The sequence below is a fragment of the Lemur catta genome, chromosome X (assembly GCF_020740605.2).
Source record: "Lemur catta isolate mLemCat1 chromosome X, mLemCat1.pri, whole genome shotgun sequence".
Lineage (NCBI taxonomy): Eukaryota > Metazoa > Chordata > Mammalia > Primates > Lemuridae > Lemur > Lemur catta.
In genome coordinates, this window is record NC_059155.1 from 62,915,303 (window position 1) to 62,936,205 (window position 20,903).

The window sequence follows — 20,903 nt, forward strand, 5'->3', positions numbered from 1 at the left end:
GGATCACAGAGAATTTTGGAGGTGGTAGTTCTTGGAAAGGGCGCCCCATGTAGGCCTAAGGGAGGCCAATAATCAAATAGTTACTAACTACTAAAAATCAGTCATCAAAACCAAGATCATTTGGGAAGACTGAGCTATTAAGAGAGAATAACTGGAGGTTCTCCATTGTATAACATAAGGACTTTCTGACTTGGAAAATTTTAGCAGCTGAATTTTATTTGGGATTATAGTAGGCCTACACAGCAAATTCTCAGATCCAAGAGGGTGCTGTTGTGGGCCTAGCCAGGCTTCTATCCCATCCTGTTTGCTCACTGGCTCCCCCAGTGAGTGGACCAAGGGAATGGCAGAACCTCAAAGTCCTCTCCATCACCCAAGTCTGGACTTGTCCAAAGGGACCAGAAGGTTGTAACTGTAAAGAGATTATTAACAGTTCTGCGTATCATTGGGAATAAGAGTTACCAGCAGCTTTGGAGTGTTGTATGAGTGTGTGATTTGTGAAAACCAAAGAAGGGGCTACTGAAAATATAATGATACAATGTACATATAAGTATGCACTAAATACATCAATTGTGAGATTTTCTTCAGATTAACTGAGGGGAAAAATACAGCTTCTCCAGTGTTTGACACCCACTCCCTTTTATTTCCCTAGAGTGAGAAGTGTTGTCCTTAATAAAATTATTTGGGAGGAATCTATGTGTTTATTTCAGTAGGAAATAGAAAAGAGGATCCATCCTTTAGTCAATTCTGGAGATAGAGAAACTCTAAGTATGGGAAGTAATGGTGTCTGAAAATAACAGAGGTGAAGAAGTTAAATATCTTGGACCATTGGCAGGCCCGAGAGGGCCCCTTCCCCTCAGGAAGTAATCCTAGGATGGGAGAGGCCATGAGAAACCAGATACAGAGCACTGGGCAGCAAAATTACCAAGAGAACATAGTTGCAATCCTCCCTTGAGCCTGAGAATGATTTAAAGTTGTGTACTGAGAGACTTGAAAGAATAATACATTAGTGACATATAATATGAAAATAATGACCTTTAAGAAAAATATCTCAATATAAATTTTCACAGCAAATATACATATTTTTACAAAGTTTTCCCCTCGAGTGTTCTCCCAGTGTTTCCTGCTTTTCATTTTGACTTTTATATATAGAAAATGATGAAATAGATTCTCCCAATATTAGAACTTTAAAAAGAGCACTGAGTCTATCATATCACAGTAGAATCATTAAATGTCTAAAGATTAACTTAAAATAAATCAATATCCTTATTTGTAAGCAAGGATAAGTGTTAGAGGAGAAATATATTTTATGTCACAATTACAGTGATTATGTGCAATAATACCTTTTTCATTGCTTTTGATTGTCAGTATTTATTCTTTTTTAATGTATAGTAATTAAAAGTTGGCCATAATTTTGTTTACGATGATATACACTATTCTAAAATAAACAGCAATCCTTAAAAATCTTTAAGAATAGAAAAGGACGCCCAAGGATATAGAGAAATTGATATCCAAAGAAAAGGTTATCTGGAGCTGTGTCTGTGTAATTCTTCTAGTTCACTGTCATTTTCAATGTAGGGTGCAAATTTGGCACGTGTGATTTGTGTATGCATCATTTCTGTTTATTTACAGATAGGTTTATTTTCTCATGATATTCCAAACCACAAGAGGATAGTTACATTGTTCTGTAGTTTTTCTTTGTCTTAATCTTTGCTTCTAGATTTAACCAAATATTAAAGGGGAAGTAAATACCAAGACGCATGCTTAAATGCAGACTGAATTTTATTTTACACTGCCTTCTCTCTCCAGGGACAGAACCTACTTCAAATAAATGATATATTTCCTTGTACTAAAATTTGTTTCTGTATGATTGACTATCTATCTGGGTATTGGGTTAGGTAATGGAAACATTTAGATTAGGTATTAATATATATCTCTCATGTTTTTTCAAAAGCTATGTGTAAGTCACATAATCTTTATTCTATTCTTAACACTAGTAACGCACGTACCTATATTTCATATTATTATTTCATGTCAAATTTAGAACTTCTCAAATTTCATTTTTTCTGATACATTCTAATGTTATGTCCACTCCACAAAGATTGTTTGCTCAAATTGAATTGTTTCGGCACTATAATATTTAGTTAAGCTTTTGTAAATAGATTGTCACTGTGTCTCATACATACTCCTATTAAACCTCACCATTACCCTCTTATTATTTATTTTACATTGTTCAATCCAATTATGTTATAAAGGTGTCAAAGACAAGGAAGGATATACTTGGTTGATTCTCCCCAGTGCCTATGTGGCACTTTGGTTTTGCCCCTGGCTATGCTGCAATAAAGTTTAAGAATCTCAAATCTGTTCTAGCCTTAATATGGGAAGTTAGCTTTGAGTTTGAAGTTATGGGGGGCAGTTGCTTTATGAAAAATTCAGACTTTAACATTGCACTGTTAACTTAGAGACAAGGTCAACCATTGTATCAGTTTAACAAAATGCCAGGCTTGTGGTAGATTCTGGATTCTTCCTTAAGATGTCAGAAATAAGAAATGTAGCCACCTGCTATCCCTGATAAGTTAGCATTTTCTTATGACTTGCTTATGCAGCTATAGAATGAAAGGGGGCCCATAGAGTTGCTTCAGTGATTATAACACAACACACATTCTAATAAGGGGCTGTCTACCTCTTAGCTGAGTTCTTCAGGAATGTGATTGCAGATTGGAGGTAAAACAACTCTTCACCCTGCAGCAGTAACTAGCAGAGCATGTGGCATTTACCTTTTGGAGAAGAGTTTGGGGGAGCCAGAATTATATTCTGGAGATGTTCCAGCATCCACAGGTCCAAATCATACACTATCCACTCCCATCCTTCCAAACAGTCATTTGAAAGCTGGGAAGAGAGAATCTCTTCTCCATTATCTAATAATCCTGCCTTGGGGAAAGGTGCATAGAAATGGTATGCAAACACTCTTGACCCTTACTGACATTACTAATATTCTCAAACTATGCCCTTACAGCAGGAAAGAGAGGGTTGTAAATATGCTCCCCATCCTGTGAATTCATTTGCTATCAGCAGGTAAAGAAAAGGGAGAGAGAAAGAAAAGGAAATGGTAAACTCACATTCCAAAAACAGAATATAACCTTTCTCATCATATATCCCTTATTAGTTTTCTCAGTATTTTGGAACCACACAAAATTTGTTCCATTGAACACTCTTAACAGTAGGCTAATTAGCAATGACCACCAACAGATTTCTGTGTCTCTTAATTAATAAAAATGTATATTTTTGAATAATGTATATCATCATAATGATCCATAAAAATATTCCTTAGGGTAACACAAATATGTTGTCCTATGAGTACACGTCTCTGATTCTAACATATCAAAGGAGTGAGAGTTAGTGTTGTATCTGTAAGTGAGCCTATACTTTGTGGTCAGGCAGTACCCATTAATAAATTTGTGGGATTTCATTAGCCTAGAAGAGAGGCAGAGTGGACAGCACCAAAAGAAAGTCATGTTAAGTTCTTCAAACAGATAATCATTACCTCTTATTTAGAAACAAACACCCAAAATTAATCCTTCAATAATGGTATCCAAGTCATGGGGTCAGAGTGAGGTATGAAGGAAGAGAGGAAAATCAACAGGTTTAGAAACTCAAGATTCTAAGGTATTCTTTGAGAAAATTATTTCAGAAAACATAGAGAAAGCAAAATTATCATCCCTAGAAAATAGTATTAATCAATGTAGTCAATGATCTCATCCCTGTGCATAAAAGCTAAGGGTTCTGACCCCAACTAAAACAGTTCAGAAAAGAATCTGGTTCTCTTTAATTTTTTGACCAATTTTTCTGAGTCAAATTTTGTGAAAGTAACAGTAAATTCATGGATGGTAGGATCTTAGTGTTTTGGTAAAGAAAGCTTGTGCTGTGGTGACACTCGAGTGTGCAATGGATTGGATGTTTGTAGCCCTTTAAAATTCCTATGTTGAATCCTAACGTCAAATGTGATGGTATTAGGAGGTGGGGCCTTTGGGAGGTAATTAGGTCATGAGGGTAGAGCCCTCATGAAATGGAGTAGTGCCCTTTATATGGAGAATTTTTTTTTTTTTTGTACCATGTGAGGATACCAGAAGTCAGCAGTCTGTAACACAAATAGAGCCCCCACCAGAATCCAATCATGCTGGCACTCTGCTTTCAGACTTTCAGCCTCCAGAACTGTGAGAAATAAATTTCTATTGTTTATCAGCCACCCAATCTATGGTACTTTGTTATAGCAGCCTGAATTGATTAAGACAGGGTGCACCAAGTGGATTCCTAGGCAGGGCCTCAGTTATCTTGGAAAATAAGACCCCTTTCTTGGTGGAGCAATTCTCATGCTATGAATCTGAAGAACGTTCATTTAAATACTGATGCCTTAAATCTAGGATTAGCAACCTACGGCCTGTGGGCCAAATTTAGCCTTGCCTATTTTTATAAATAAAGTTTTATTGGACCACAGCCACACTCATTTGTTTACTATTGTTTATGGCTGTCTTCATGCCAAAAGAGCAAAATTGAATAGTTGTTACAGAGATTGTCTGGCTCTCAAAGTCTTAAGTATTTATTGTCTGGCCTTTTACAGGAAAAGTTTGCCAATCCCTACCCTAAGGCAGCATGAGGATTTCTTATTTGACTTAAGCATGATGGAATTTCAGAATATATTCTTTGTAGTTTCACACCAAAGCCATAATTGAAGAAAATAAAACATTTTTTCAAAGCCAAATAAAGTTTATCATTACATCGAAGCTAAGAAGTAAGAAAAAGAAGCACAATACACATCATTCCATGCAGTTCAATCTATTGTATACAGCAGAATAGACAGGCTGTTTATCTCACCCTTACTAAGTTTTCTGATTGGAAACATAACAAAGGACACTTAATAAGTGGTCAGGAAGCACCTAATCAGCCCATTGATTAAACACCTTCAGTAGCTGTTAGAGACAGACGAAAGCAAGAATATCCATAGTTTCCATTTTCATCTTCTTAAATGTTTAGCTTTTTTTTGCATTAATGAGCATCGAAAAGGTGCACATTTACATTTTTGATCAAGAATAAGATGCAATGAGATTTAATCAAAGCAACCTAGGAGTCTAATTAATGCAATCAGCATTAGGTCGTGCAAATATTGTCATTGAATGCCATCGTGGAAAGCTGGTGACAGTGATTTGGGCTACTGGAAGCTTTTCCCCTCTCTTATTAAGATAAAACCAAGAGGGGAGAGACAGAAACTGAATGCCAAGCCCAGAGTGGGTTTATTCTTTCCATGTTAAGCTTTTCTTATGAGTCATTTAATAACTCTATCAAAACTATCTTATTTAGGTAAAATTCTTAATGCACTACATCCTGTCAAAGCCCCAGAAATCTCATTTCTGGATAATGCTGTTTCAGAGTAATATTAAAATGGGTAGTGGAGTTGAATTATGTCTAATTTTGTCAGTGAAAAGAATGGTAAAAGGTAAATTAATTCTTTGTGACATCAAGGACAGCACCACAAAGTATGGTAATTTATTAAACATGATTTTAGTAGCCTAAAAGATAAAACTCATAAAACAGGGGAACCTTATTTTTCACCTCTCAGTGGCATTATGCTCATTATTTCACTTCTTGAGTGTTTTTAGGACATCAGCCACCATAATACTTAGTCAAGTTCAACTATATTTTATTTTAGTTTCATCCAATTATATGGCTGTATACTTTACATAGTCGTGCAAATTAGACCCAGCCAATTGATTTATGCCTTAAAATAAATCATATGGAGAACAACAAAATATTTTACCAAAAATACAATCTACATACTATAGCCTAGTACTAGGTAGGGTAAGACTAACAGTCAAATGGGCTGTGTCATAGGCAACATGACCATGACATTTATAAAGAGTCTTGATGAATTTTATATTATCTGAATTCTTCTTACATACATGAAACATGTTTGTACTTACTACATGATGAGCTTCTAATTAGTTTTAAGCTTAAGGCTCTTTTTTTGAAAAGCCATACATATAATGTAATTGCTATGGACTTAGGACTACTTTCTATTGCCAAAAAACCGTGTGTGTGTGTGTGTGTGTGTGTGTGTGTGTGTGTGTGTGTGTGTGTGTCTGTCATTGTAAGTTTAGCCCCTTGGCATATATATTAAATGTAGCATCAAAGAGAGGCTTGTTTATGTTAAAAATTCCATTATATGTTTAAAAATGGCTATAAAAACATCTCTCAAACTTTGAAATTTATATTTCTGAAATACTAGAGATGCACATATTTAAATATCCTTAACTATGCCTAGTTGCTGATAGTTCTACTGAAAACTAATCAAACATAAAATATTGCCAAAATTTCTCTGGCATGATAGATAAAAGATTATTGAATTTTAAGTAATGAACAGCTGACAAATGACTGTCCAAAATGAAAGAGTGTAAGTCATTGCTTTTTAGAGGTGAACAAATTTGGAAATTGGCACTCAGCAAATGTCCCACAAATATGCAACAGTGCTCTTCAATCCCACATCCCATTCCTTCACACGATGGCTTCAATGCTCAGTCCCACTCACCATTGTAGTTTCTGCTATTGACCCAAAGCTGTTGATAAATATGTTGCAGGTAACATTTACAGGAGGCCCTGCAAGTTGAACAATAGAAAATTTGACAGTTTGTGTTCATGGCATAATCGAGTCACGTTTTTCTCTTGCCAGAGGCATTGCAGCACTTACCATGGTGGTTTCTGTGACTGATCCAAAACTGTTGATAAAAATATTGCAAGTAACGTTTACTGGAGGACCTGCAGAATGCAATAAGAATATTGCAATAGAAATTGAAGCAAAAATACAGCTCCATCAACATCTGTGCAAATAGCTAGAGATGTGAATAAAATTAAGATGATGGTGAGATTGCAAAGAAAAAAAAAAGTTTTGCCTAGAGGTGCATAATGATAACATTCTCCTTTGCATTATGGATCATGAGAGTTAAGCAACGGCAACTTACCCTGAAGAGTTGAGTTTGGAAAATATAAGCTGAAGATTAATTAACTGAATTAATTGTCATAAGTTGCTATCAAAATAGCCTTTTGGGTAGTGGCTTTCTTTGACCTTAGGGTCATCAACATTGTAGACAGACATCAACACTGGTTGCCCATGGTGATGAAATAGCCTGGGTCATGAGGTCAAAATGGAGCTGAATTGTGGATTATGAGTGGGTCAGTAACATCCACCTCCTTTTGTGTGACAGTTTTTAAATCAGTGAGTTACTTTGATTCTCTTGACACCTCTGAATTACCCTACTCATTCTTTATATCCTCTGTCCCCCAATGAAAATGATGTACAGATACAAAAACAAAGAAAGATAACTTATTTTAAGATATAAACACAAACAGAAATGTCACTTAATGTCCATATTGTTGCCTTAGTAAATATAGTGTAAAGCAAGGGTTATTGCATCCTAGATATGCTTTGAACAAACTAAGAATCCACTTCTCTCTCCAGAGACTCAGGGACTAGCCTGACTCCAGCTCCCTTTTCCTCTTGCCTTTAGTCAATAAATACATCACTGTCTGACGATTCCCTGCATCATATTTTGCTGGGGAGTATGTTTATTGCCTTTGTGGAGTTTTCCTCTAATTTTTTCTGAGGTAAGAAAATACTGCCATGAACTATCTATTCACTCGCTGCTTTTCCCCGTAGGAATTTGTCTCTCTTCACTTGAAAAAGGCTCAATAGCCCAGTGCAAGCAACACCCTACTTGACTCTGTACTCAACAAACTGGTAGGATCTGAATGAAGAAGAGTCTGGCTTGAGGTCTTCCTCAAAGGCTGGTAGTAAAAACACAATTTGTGATCTCACTTGACCCTGTTTTTAAAATTTACAAGTCCATGTGGGGTTCTCAAAATGAAGAAAGGCAATTTGGGGTAAAACAGCTAATATAAGTCCCTAGGCAAGATCTTTTGGTAAAAGAAGGAGCAAAGAATTTTGGTAAAAGAGATGCATTAAGTTGTTTTTCTTTGAAACATAACTAATTTTTTGGTTTTTAATGAAAAATTAATTGTTTTTTTTTTTTAAAAAATGTTTGCGGTGGTACAGAATCACAGGTACCACCATATTACCAAAACAATTTTCAGCCATCCCCGCCCCTCTTATGTCAGCATCTGCCAAGATGAGCTCTTCTCCATGGTCAATTCCTACTCTGCTTGATTTTGGTTTTCTTTTTTTGATTATTCAAAAACAAAACAAAAATAACCCTTTCTCATTCTCGGCCATAGAATTCTAAGTTATAACAAATATATTTTTTACTAATAAGAAATAAATTAGACAAGGTAGAGGCAAGTCACAAAAAAACGTGTATGTTTGCTTTTTTTCTCTTTTCCCACAAAGAAATATTTCTTTTAAATCATCCAATTCAGGGTGGAAAGCTTTCATGAATTCTTATATGCATGATAGAAAATGAATGATGGGGGGAAGAAATAAGAAAAAGAGAAATGTCATTTTCACAGGAGGAATTTGCAAATTTAACTGTTGGTTGTCTTGTATTATACATTATTTGTTTGTCTGGCCTACCTAACCAGCTTGGAAGCATTTAGAAGGCTGGGTCATACCCTCATATATTTGTTTGTATCCTTCATGGTAAATGTCAGTCTAAGTATATTGCTGGAACTTAAAAATATTTTTTAAGCTACCACATATTGATGCACTGTGCTAAGCACACAAAAAAATTATCTAGTTTAATCCTCACAAAAAAGAATTTTTTAACTGCTCTAGCAAACGTTTACAGATGAAGAAATGGGGTTAGACAGGTTAAGTTGCTTAAAGTTACATCACAGTAATTAGAAAAACTGAGACTCAATGTCTCATCATTCCGATTCCAAAAACCTAAACTTTCAACCACTTTGCTGCACTGCCTTCATTACAGTGCCCTCCCTCCTTCTCTTCCTCTCACTCTCGTCTTTATTTTTCTCTTATTTTTATGAGAAAGAGTGATCTGGCCATAACTCAAGTATGCAATCCAAATATAAATGAAAGTAAAAAATAGATCTGGAATACTTTAAATGTATTTGGAAGAATGGCTTGCTTCCCCTACCCCATTACAGTGCCTCCTGACCTGTTAGTCATGATATTTCACATTGGTTTGTACCCTTTCTTGATCCTTGACATCTGATCTCTTCAATCTTGGGCATTTTGTTTCAAGGTTCATTTGCATTTCTATATAAAACCTTAGAAAGAAAAAAAGTAAGGTTTTTTTTGATGAGGAATTAGCATGTACATATACTAAAAACTGACCTGTGTTAAGACCTTGCTGTGTGCCAGTGAGTGCCTTATTTTCATTCTTCAATAATTAGGTGCTATCATGACCCTCCTATTTTAGATGAGAAAAACTGAGGCACAAAGATGGTTAATTAATTTTCCCAAGGTCATAGAGTTTATCTGAGGCAGAAATTGTCTAACTTTAAGGGCACTTTTCTTAACTACAGGGATAAAATGCCTGAGGCCAACAGAATTATCCTAATGATAGAAGCTACCTAAATATGGAACTTGACCTGCAAGTTCTTTGGACTGAATGATAGAACTGGTTTTTATTTCACTTTTAAAAATTATCCTGGTATGTGCTAGCACAACCTTTCATGTGTGTGTTTTAGCCCAGTAATCTGCTCAAGTATTCTGACTGACAAGAACATATTCTTAGATGTGATCACCAGGGAATGAATGTGTTCTGTAAACTGTGGAAAGAAACAGTTTATACTAGTTAACCTCATTTAATTGATTTGTCAGTAAAGTGATGATATTCCAAAGTGAGTTGGATGAGACTCTGACTGAAGAAAAGAATTACGTAGACATCTAGTCTCTCATATCACTATCCTTCCATTCCTTCTTTCCTTCCCTCTCTCTTCTCTCCATTCTTCACTCTCTCCCTCCCTCCTTCTCTTTCTCTCTCACTCTCGTCTTTATTTTTCCCTTATTTTTATGAGAAAGAGTGATCTGGCCATAACTCAAGTATGCAATCCAAAAATAAATGAAAGTAAAAAATAGATCTGGAATACTTTAAATGTATTTGGAAGAATGGCTCGCTTCCCCTACCCCCAGCTCAAGGTATGACAATCCCCTTCCCATATTAATCCTCTCTGTTGCTATATATCACTCTCTCAGAGTATCTTCTTTAGAGTAAGACATTTGTCTTAGAAACCCATGTAAAATTATAATTATGCTACTTTGGAGGGATAATAAGTTATCGATTATTGTCCATTAACATCTTTGTTTTCTGATCAGTTGATCACATTGGCTGTAGTAGGAAACAGGGTTATGAAGAATAGCTCATCCAACTATTATCTCCTCTGCTGTGGTCCGAGGACCAGCAGCATCAGCACCACCTGGGAACTTGTTAGAAATGCTGAATCTCAGGCCCCATCTGAGACCTGCCGAGGCAGAGTCTGGACTTTAACAAGGGAAATTTGTTGCTGTGGACCATTTTTCTCCCTTTCAAGATTAAGATCATTTGTACTTTGTTTCAATCTTTTGAGAGTGTCCCCTGAAATGTTAACTGTAGTCCATTTATAAAACTTCTAAGGTCAAATTAGTTTGGAAAACACTGTTGAATAAAGTTAGGCAAATTTCTTTAATGTAGATTTCCCCAAAGTTTCTTTTTTAATTTTTAAAAAATTGTGGTCATATATATATATTTATACATATATACATATGTGTGTATATATACTTTTAACAATATTCATTGGCACTAATTGCATTCACAATGTTGTGCAACTATTGCCACTATGTTTTCAAACCTTTCCATCACCCCAGATAGAAACTCTGTAACCCTTAAGCAATTACTTTCCATTCTCTCCTCCCTCCAGCCCCTGGTGACCTCTCTAATCTACTTTCTGTACCTATGAATTTGCCTATTCTGGATACTTCATACAAGTAAAATCATATAATATTTGTCCTTTGTGTCTGGATTGTTTCACTTAGTGTAATGTTTTCAAGGTTCATCTATGTTGTAACATGTATCAGAACTTCATTCCTTCTTATGGCTGAAAAATATTTCATTGTATGCATATACCACATTTTGTATATCTATTCATCTGTTGATAAACATTTGGATTATTTCCATGTTTTAGCTATTGTGAACAATGCTGCAGTGAACGCTGACATTAAAGTATATGTTTGAGTTCCTGCTTTTAATTCTTTTGGATACATATTGGCTCATATGGTAATTTCATGTTTAGCATTTTGAGGAACTGCCAAACTATTTTCCATAGCAGCTGTACCATTTTGCTACAAGCAGTGTATGAGAGTTCCAATTTCTCCACATCTGCATCAACATCTATTTTCCATTTTTTATTATAGCCATCCTTGTTGGTGTGAAACGGTATCTCATTGTGGTTTTAATTTTCATTCCCCTAATGACACTGAGCATCTTTTCATAAGTTTAATGGCTATTTGTATGCCTTCTTTGGATAAATGTCTATTTGAGTCTTTGCCCATTTTTAAATTGGGTGGTTTGTCATTTCATTGTGGAGTTGTAGGAGCTCTTTACATATTCTGGATATTAAACCCTTATCAAACATGATTTACAAATATTTTCTTTATTGTCTTTTCACTTTCTTGATAATGTCCTTTGATGCACAAAAGTTTTTAGTTTTGACCAACTTCAATTTACCTATTTTATTCTTTTGTTTCTTGTGCTTTGGTGTCATTTGGTGTCATTGTCAAATCCAAGGTCATGAAGATTTACCCCTATGTTGTATTTTAAGAGTTTTATGGTTTTAGCTATTATATATAGGTTGTTGATTCATTCTGAAATAATTTTTTATATGGTGTGAGATAGATGTCAAACTTTATTCATTTGCATGTGGAAATTCAGTTGTCCCAGCACTATTTGTTGAGGAGACTGGTCTTTCCTTATTAAATGGACTTGCCACCTTTGTCAAAATCAATTGGCCATAGATGTATGAATTTATTTCTGAACTATCAGTTCTGTTCCATTGGTCAATATGTCTATCCTTATGCCAGTATCACACCGTTTTGATTACTATAGCTTTGTATTACTACAATAGTAAGTTTTGAAATCAGAAATTGTGAGCCCTCCCTCTTTGTTCGTTATTTCTTGTAGAGCAGATCTAGTGGTAATGAACTCCCTTAGCTTTTGCTTATCTGGTAATGTCTTAATTTCTCCCAATTTGTGAAGGACAGTTTTTCTGGATATAAACTCCCAGTTACAGTTTTTTCTTTCTTTCAGCACTTTAAATATATCATCCCATTGTCTTCTGGCCCCCAAGGTGTCTGCTGACAAACCAGCTGATGATCTTATTAGAGATCCCATGTATGCAATGAGTTGGGTTTTCTTTTCTGGCTGCTTTTAAAATTTTCTTATTGTCTTTGGCTTTGATTATGTATCTCAGTGTGAATCTCTTTGAGTTTATCATACTTGGAATTCATTGAGCTTCTTAGATTTGTAGATTTATGTATTTCATCAAATTCAGGAAGCCATTATTTTGTCAAATATTCTCTTATTCAAATATTCTCTCTACCCTTCCTTTCTGTCTTCTTTTGGAACTTCTAGAATGTTTATATTGGTCCATTTGATGGTATATCATTGGTACCTTAGGATCTGTTCACATTTCTTTATTCTTTTTTTTTTCTGCTCCTCAGGCAATAATTTCAGTTATACTATCTCCATTCACTTGTTCTTTCTTCTGCCTGCTCAAATCTAGTGTTAAACTTCTTTAGTAAATTTTCCATTTCTGTTTCACCTTTTAGCTCCAAAATTTCTATTTTTTAAAATGATTTCTATCTCTTTGTTGATATTCTTGTTTTATTCATACATCATTTTCCTGATTTCCGTTCGTTCTTTGTCCATACTTTCCTGTTTCTTTGTATGCTTTGTGATTTTTATTGAAAACTGGACATTTGAATATTATAATGTGATAACCCTGAAAATTATATTATCCCCCTTCCCCAGAGTTCGCTGAATATTTTGATAGTTGAAGGCTATAGTAGGCCATTTGTTTAATGAGTTTACAAAACTATTTTTGCAGAAACTATAATATTCCTTCTTATGTGTGGTCACTGTAGTCTCTGTTTCTCAGCTTGTATTCAGCTAGGATTTTGACAGAGATGTTCTTGAACACCAGGAGCTAAAAAAACTAACCAAACCAGCCAATCGAACAAACAAACAAACACAATATAACTCTCCCAGTCTTTACACATTGGATCCATTCTGGAACACTCCTTCAACAATTAACCAGGCTTGAACTGAGTCTAGAAATCAGCCCAAGATGAAAGTTTAGGGTTTGCACAGTCTTTTCTGAACATGCATCTTGTTCTGACAATGCAATGGCTTTCTAAATTTGCCCTGTACATGGCTGATTTTGAAAATGTCCTAATTTCCCTAAGAAACTCTTTCCCCTTTTTACTCCCAGGCTTTAGATGACTTATTGTATATTTCAACTGTAATCTTTTACCCTAGGTGTCTTAGGGTTTTTGGTTTGGCTTGCAGTGCTTTTGATCAATACCCACTGCTTTTCTATCCTGAGTTCCAACTTAGGTGAAAACAGAGGTGAACACTGTCATAGGCTGAAATGTATTCCTCCCAGATTCATATGTCTTAACCCTCAGTACCTTAGAATGTAGCCATATTTGGAGATAAGGTCTATAAAGAGTTAGTTAAGGTTAGATGAGTTTATGAGGGTTGGTCCTAATCTGATATGACTGGTGTCCTTATAAGAACAGGAGAAAAGAGAAACCAGGGATGTGTGTGCACAGAGGAAAGACCATGTGAGGACACAGTAAGAACCTGAACGTTTGCAAGCCAGGAGAGAGGCCTTAGGAAAAACCAAACCTGCCGATACCTAGATTTTGGTCTTCTGGCCTCCAAAACTGTAAGAAAGCAAATTTCTATTGTTTAAACCATTCACTCTGTAGTATTTTGTTATGGCAACCCTAGAAAACTGATACAAATGCATTGTATCTGTCCTTCTAGTAGCTTACAGACAGGTTAGAACAGACATACAAAATAATTTGTGAATAAGGTTTACTCTACTCCTGCTGCAGGTTGCCACCAACTCAAAACCAAAATCACTGCCACACCAGGGAGGGGATGAAACAAGGGCAAATAAAAATACCACAAAACTTTCCTACCATTTTGGGTTGCCTTTTTTTAAATTTAGTAGTCACTGGGTTGCTGTAAACTTTTGATTGTTTTCTAGAATTCTGACAAAATTGGTTCTGACAGTTTCTACTGGCCATTTTGTTGACATCACCCTCTCTTTCTCCAAAACTTCAATACACTCATGTAAATTATGATGCTCCTGAAGGAAAACATAGTGTGTGTCATTATTTCCCAAACTTATTTGACCATAGATTTTTTTAGATAGACCATCCTTTTCATGGAGCACATTTCAAAGATATTAAGCATTCTGCAAAACATTGTCTTGAAAATGCTGATCCATATTATTCATTTATTAATCTAATTAACACATTCTTGTTCAATAGTAAATATCTTAGATGATAATAATAGACCTAGTAAGAAGACTAAAGGCAATCATAAGGCCCTGTTATTCTGCCAAAGAAGAAATGTTCTATTAGGGGCTACAGAGTAGGTACCTAGGATGGAGAGGCAATGGAAGAGGAACAAAGTATAAGTAAGACTAAATCTATGTGATGATCCTCTAGTCTGGAGATATAACTCAGGTATGCAAGTGAAAAACTGCATATAATCAAATTTGACAAATATATTAATTCCTGGACGAGTTCTCTTAAAAACTCAATGCCCTAGGCCCTTGTCATTTTTTTCATGGGACAGATAGTAAATAGATTAGGCTTTGTGGGCCACAAGGTCTCTGCTACAACTACTCAATTCTGCTTTTGTAGTGAAAATAGTCTGTAGACAATATGCAAACTAATGAGTGTGACTGTGTTCTAGTAAAACTTTACTTACAAAACAGGTGGTAGGGCAGATTCAGCTTGTGAGCCAAGTTTTCTGGGCCCTGCTCTGGAATCAGACTAGGAGGTTGAAGAACAATAGAAATAGTTATGGAATTCCATGGTCTTTCCATAGCTAAAAGTAAGGCCTTCCATGGACATGGAAGAACATAGGGACTGCCTGTAGGACTACGTACAATGAGTTTCATGTTCTGCTCTGTGGCATGAACAAAGTCCACTTTAGCAGAGATATTGGATGGGAAATGATGTCCTTGGGGCCAGCGGCACTGGAGTGGGCCCAAGTGAAAACCATCATGCCTGAATCAGACCACTATGTTATCCAAGAGTTAGGAGGTAACATGGAGTGAAACAGGTCTAGGCCAGATAATGTGGACAACAAATAATATACTTGACTCAGTCATTATATTTAATATATAATATTTAATATAATGACTCACATTGCTCTTAAAAAATTCATCAATAGTAAGAGCCTTCTGTATTTGCATATTCAAAACCTGGAACCAATTTTTATAACTTCTACCATGGTAATGAAAAATGTATCTATTATTCATAGTGACTCTATTAAAGAAAGTTTGTTAATGTATATATGTATACAAATATAATTTATTCATATATATACAAATATAGATATATTCACATATATGTCATTGACCAAAGCTTTCTCTTAACAATAAATATCATTTTTATAAAAGCTTTATGATGGATTCTATTTTAAAATAAATATAGGGGAAGAATAGGGGATCCCATGTATCACCAAGACAGATAATCACTATTGCTTAGTTTTCATTAGTTACTTCCCGATGCTATTGTAAGGTAAAAGACTACTCAAGAGCAGAGGACAATCTTTGAGTTCTAAGATGAAAATTTCATTTTTTTCCTCTGTTGTGACAAATAGAAAAGAATGACATTTTCATTTTGCATTTTATTTCTCATAAATAATTTAACATGTCTTCAAGAACCACAACTGCTTTAGTGTGGGGCCCTTGGATGGGAATGGAATATTAAATATATGTGCTCGATTTATGTAGAAATTAAATTTCCTTTGGAATAAGAAAATTTTGTTTAGCAGAAAGATCCTGGCCATTACCCCAAGATATAAAGGGGAAAAACAAAGCACACAGAGGAAGCAAGAAGCTTTAGAGTTAAAGGTCAGAGCCTTGATATATGAACAAGAGTAAGCACTGCTTCTTATGATGGCTTTCTGTGTTGCATGGTGCTTTGATGCCCATGAAAGATAGAGCTTTGGAGGACGGGAGGATCACAAAGAGGAGGGAATGGCTTTAGCTGGTGGCACTCCCGTCGTGAGGGGGAATTTGAGGTATTTAATCTGCAAGAATGGAGAAATGTTTTTTAATGTCATGATTGTAATTAGAAATGGCCACACAGTCTAACCCATTGTATTATTTTAATCTCCTTGAAAATTCACCATGAATAAATTATATGCCATTAATTCTTCTGCTCAACCCATGGTCAAAATGGTCTTACCAGTCCTATTGCATTCAGTTTATTTGTTGACATCCAGGACTCTGCAAAGGGCAAAACATTCAGAGAAATAAACAAGCTGGACATTTACTGATTCCCACAGCCTGATGAGATAGTCCAGCAAACCATTTGCTTTGGACCAGCTATGTTGATAGAAATGAGGAAATTGACAGACAAAGCAATTAATTAACACCTAAAGTAGCTTAAATATCAAGAACTAAACAACAGCTTCTGTGAGCCCTTCCCACTAATGGCTACCAGTTACCAACTGCTCTCACACAAGGATAAATGAATGGACAGATGGACACATGGCTCAGATCCATATCAGAGAGCCTTGAGAATGCTGGCAAGTTTTTATCTTTGCATGCTGTGAATTTCTTCATGGTTTAAAAGGAAGGAGTAAGACAGGGTCCATCATCTCATATAGGGTGATCTTTTTTCAGGGAGAAAGTAGATGCTTTTAATAATTACACAGGAACATCAGGCATAAACTAGGACTATACTGAAAAAAACTAGACTGTGAGTCATACTACTCAATGTTATATTAATATTTGAAGTATGGTGGCTACTAGTCTGTCTTGTCTTTAAGGCTAGCTCTGATTATTACCACCTGTAGACTTTAAACAGAATACAGAAACTCTCTGAGCCTGTTAATTCTTCTGTAGAATAGGAATAATTATGCTTATCTTGATTGTAATTCTGATAATTAGTAGTAATGTACGGAAAGCATGCAATAGTTGCTTAATAAATTATAGTTGCTATTATTTACAGTAATGGTAATAGTATTACTATCATTGTTACAAGTTCATTGGATTGTCAAAATATGCCAATGCAGGAAATAAATCATCAAATCCATTTTAGTATAAACTGAAATCTTGAGACTACAAATTAGATTTTCCAGTATTTTCTATGATAATATTTACAGAAATGATGCTTATCTCATCCAATTTTCTTTCTCTTCTCTCTGTAAACTCTGTTTTTGTGTTATTATTGTTTTTTTTTCTCAGCTCTGCAGGACTTCTTGGCAGGACTGAACTACATTTTACAACTTTCTTGCTTCTAGGAATTAGGAATAAACATTTTTCATATCTGATGAACCCACATAGCCATCATGGGTTTGAGATAATTGCTGATAGCTTCTTTGTTTAAAATAGGGTTTCTCAACTTCAGGATTATTGGCATTTGGGGCCAGATCATTCTTTTTTGTTGGGGGCTCTCCTGTGTATTGCAAGTCATTTAGCAGTATCCCTAGTCTTTACCTACTAGATGCCAGTAGCACCTCCCTCCCCATGGAAGGGGAGACAACCAAAAACATGTACAGGCATTTGCCAAATGTCTTCTGAGGGGAAAAATTGTCCCCAGTTGAGAACCATTAAATTATAAAAGGAAAGTAACAATGGCAGGATGAGTGAAAAGGTTATTTAACAAAGATCACATTTTATGTAATAAGCTTCAGATTAGTCTCTGCTTAGCCAAACAAATGCTACTGTCATATTAAGATGTTTCTTGATCATGTGACTGTCTTATGAGACAGTCTAATAAGTTTCAACAAAGAGTGGATTTTTAAAAATATTTAAACACACTCTGGGTGAAAACATGGCAGTATTATAGAACTTAATAGTCCTTTGTTGGGTTTGTTCATCAGGAAATTAAATTTGCAGACATTTGCTGAATTCTGTGCATTTCCATGTTACAAATCTTCAGCCACTCATTAGATCAACAAATATTTACTGAGTACCCATTATGTGCCTGATGTATACTTGGTCTTCTACTAATTATTATTTACAATTAGATGGTGAATTGTGGGGCTAAATAAAAGAAAATCAGGCATTAAGGACAAGTCAGAAACAATTTGCTGAAAAGCTCTTGAGTTGTTCTGCAAGAAATGTCAGATGAAACGAAAAGTGTGTGCCTAACCAAGCATCACAGAGAGGGTATTTTACTAAGCCTCTTTCTAATACAAGTGAACTGCTGCTTTTTTGTTCATTGCAGGATCATAGTGACCTTAAAGTGGACAGTTTAGTTGTGGGAGATTCAGGGCACTTTACTTGTGGTAGCAAGGTTCATTTCCTATTTTAAAGACCTCAGAGACTAAATAGAATATTCAGGTTGAGAATAATTTGTAAGTGTAATCTACATATATTTCTGCTTATGCTATAATAAAATGTCATCAGATGAAAAATTACTGACAAATATGGGATTCTTGCTATCTTGGGATTGGGGCAAATAATAAATAAAGATCCATTTAGCCTTAGAAGAATACAATTTTAAAAGCCATTTGGAATTAGTTTTCAAATGAAGGGACCTGAAAATTTCTCATGAACCCAAATGACATATTCATTCATTTTAGGAAGTAACAAAAATAGAATTAAAGATGACTTTCTCTCATGTTAATTGAATCCTCTACTACTTTGAAAAATGAATAGCAAGTTCAGCAACTTGTTAGGTCCCAGAAAATTGAAAATAGATTATTTTGCATTAATAATTCTTAAGAAGGAACTATGCTATGTTCAAGGTTATAATAATGGAATTGGTGGATGGAATCCATACACGTGTACATACTTGTTTCCATGTTCAAATCTTCTCATCCTTCAAAATAAAATGATACATACTCAATGAATTTCTTCATGATTCTCCCATCTCAATATCATCTTCCATGGCATTTCTATAGCCCCATAACCCTTACTATATTATATTATAGTCAGTTTTTATATATCTCTAATCTTTTCTGGTATGATCTAGACAGGGCATGGTTTTTATCTGATTCACTGTTATGTTCCCTTTGGCACTTAATATAAGACTGAGCACATAGAAGACATTCAATAAATGCTCAGTGAATGCTATTGATCAGAATATAATCCTTTTTTGTATAAGGAAATGTCAGTGGCATCCCAAGAAATCTTATTCAGAACAACTTTCAATACAAGGCATTTTAACCCTATTAATTCAGCCTTCATCCCTTCAGTTTCAAAGGGTAGTTCATTCAAAAAGAAATTCATTTAAATCAGGGGTCACATCTAAGCCTATGAGATCAGAAGCAAATTCTGCTTATCTCTCCAGAGAACTCAACAGAATGAGAAAATTATGACAAAAACATAGCAGTCACTAATGAGAAGCATTGCAGCATGCTCCTTTGAAACCACTACTGAGCTGCCCTGTTTGAGGTGTGGGTCAGGAAACTTCTTAACTGTTGCCCTCCCACTTGACATCATCACTCACCAGTGCAGCATGGCTTAATGAAGAAAAAAAAAAAAAAAATCATAAACTCAGGGTTAGAAGGACTGGGTTTAAATCCTGGAGCTGTTATGTACTATTTGTGTGACCCTGTGTAGGCTATGTAATTACTCTGGGCTCTAGTTTCCTCATCCAGATAAGGAGAAATATCTTCACTTAATTCTCAGATTCCTTGGGAGAACTGAATGAGGTAGGGAATGTGAAATGCCGGTACTTCTTTTCTCTTACCATCTCCTCCCGTGTCAAGGAAGGATCTTCCTCATAAACCTTGAGATTTTCCTTTTACTTAACAGTCAGATGTACTTTTCTCAAGTACCTTATCTGTGGCAGGCATTTTATTACTTTCAGCCCTACTCACAGTGTTAAGAAAAAGACCTGGATTTTAAAAGTATCAGTAAGCTCTAGAAAAAAAAAATCTGATCCCTCCTTATTGGAGAAGGATTGCATCTTTACATCTAACAATCATAAGTGTAAAGGGAAAAATGGGTTTCTGTGAAAAACTGTGCATTGTCTATACAGCACACCCTTCAGTGTTATCTGACTGATTCTCTGGAAGCTAGTTTACAGCTCTGTAAATTATATAACTGATAGCAATGCAAAATATCTCTTGCTTATAGGCATGCAAATTATGTACTGTTTTGTCCTGTAGTGGTTCAAATTACTTCCTTTCCCCACCATGGAAGAGGTTAGTTTTGCCTCCATTTGCACATTTGTTTTAATATTCTCCATCTATAAATGTGTCTGTTCTTTGGATTTGGTGGGGAGCTGGTTATACCATCTGCCTGATTCCCTCATTGATTAATGAGTTAAATAAAATCTTTAACATGTATTAATTTTATATCTGTATGAGAGTCATGATATTACCTTATTTTGGAAAATTATCTTTTAATGTGACATTTTCAAAAAAAATAAAGATATTATTACCCTTTGGAAGCCTTAGGCTCAGAGCCAAGCTTTGGAAGCTTGAAGACCTAAATCCTGTTCAAGGCCATCGCACTGCCTGGCAACCCAGCACTCTCTATTTAGCTGTCAAAAGAGATCTTAAAGCACTATGTCTGCCAGCGACTAGTACCTAAGCTCTCATTTCTCTCCTCTGTTCCTCTGTGGCTTCCACAAATGGGGACTTGTTTCCTCCTTAGGCATTCTGCACCATTTCTCTGAGGGTGGGAAGGTCACCACTGTACTATTAGGAAACAGGTTTTCTAAGTCAGCAAGAGATCTAAAAATAGAAGCCAGAGCT

The 20,903-nt window shown here is 35.5% G+C and overlaps 1 protein-coding gene across 2 annotated transcripts in view; it reads right to left on the reverse strand.

Annotated features, from left to right (window-relative positions):
- GLRA2 (glycine receptor alpha 2) overlaps nt 1-20,903 on the reverse strand; it is a 177,339-nt gene that overhangs the window by 132,006 nt on the left and 24,430 nt on the right. Inside the window, exon 4 of one of the 2 annotated variants that reach the window (XM_045537961.1) lies at nt 6,737-6,804. In XM_045537961.1, coding sequence (XP_045393917.1) covers nt 6,737-6,804 — 68 coding nt within the window. Of the gene's footprint in view, nt 1-6,577; nt 6,646-6,736; nt 6,805-20,903 lie in introns of both variants that reach the window. The other variant, XM_045537962.1, reaches the window with a different exon arrangement.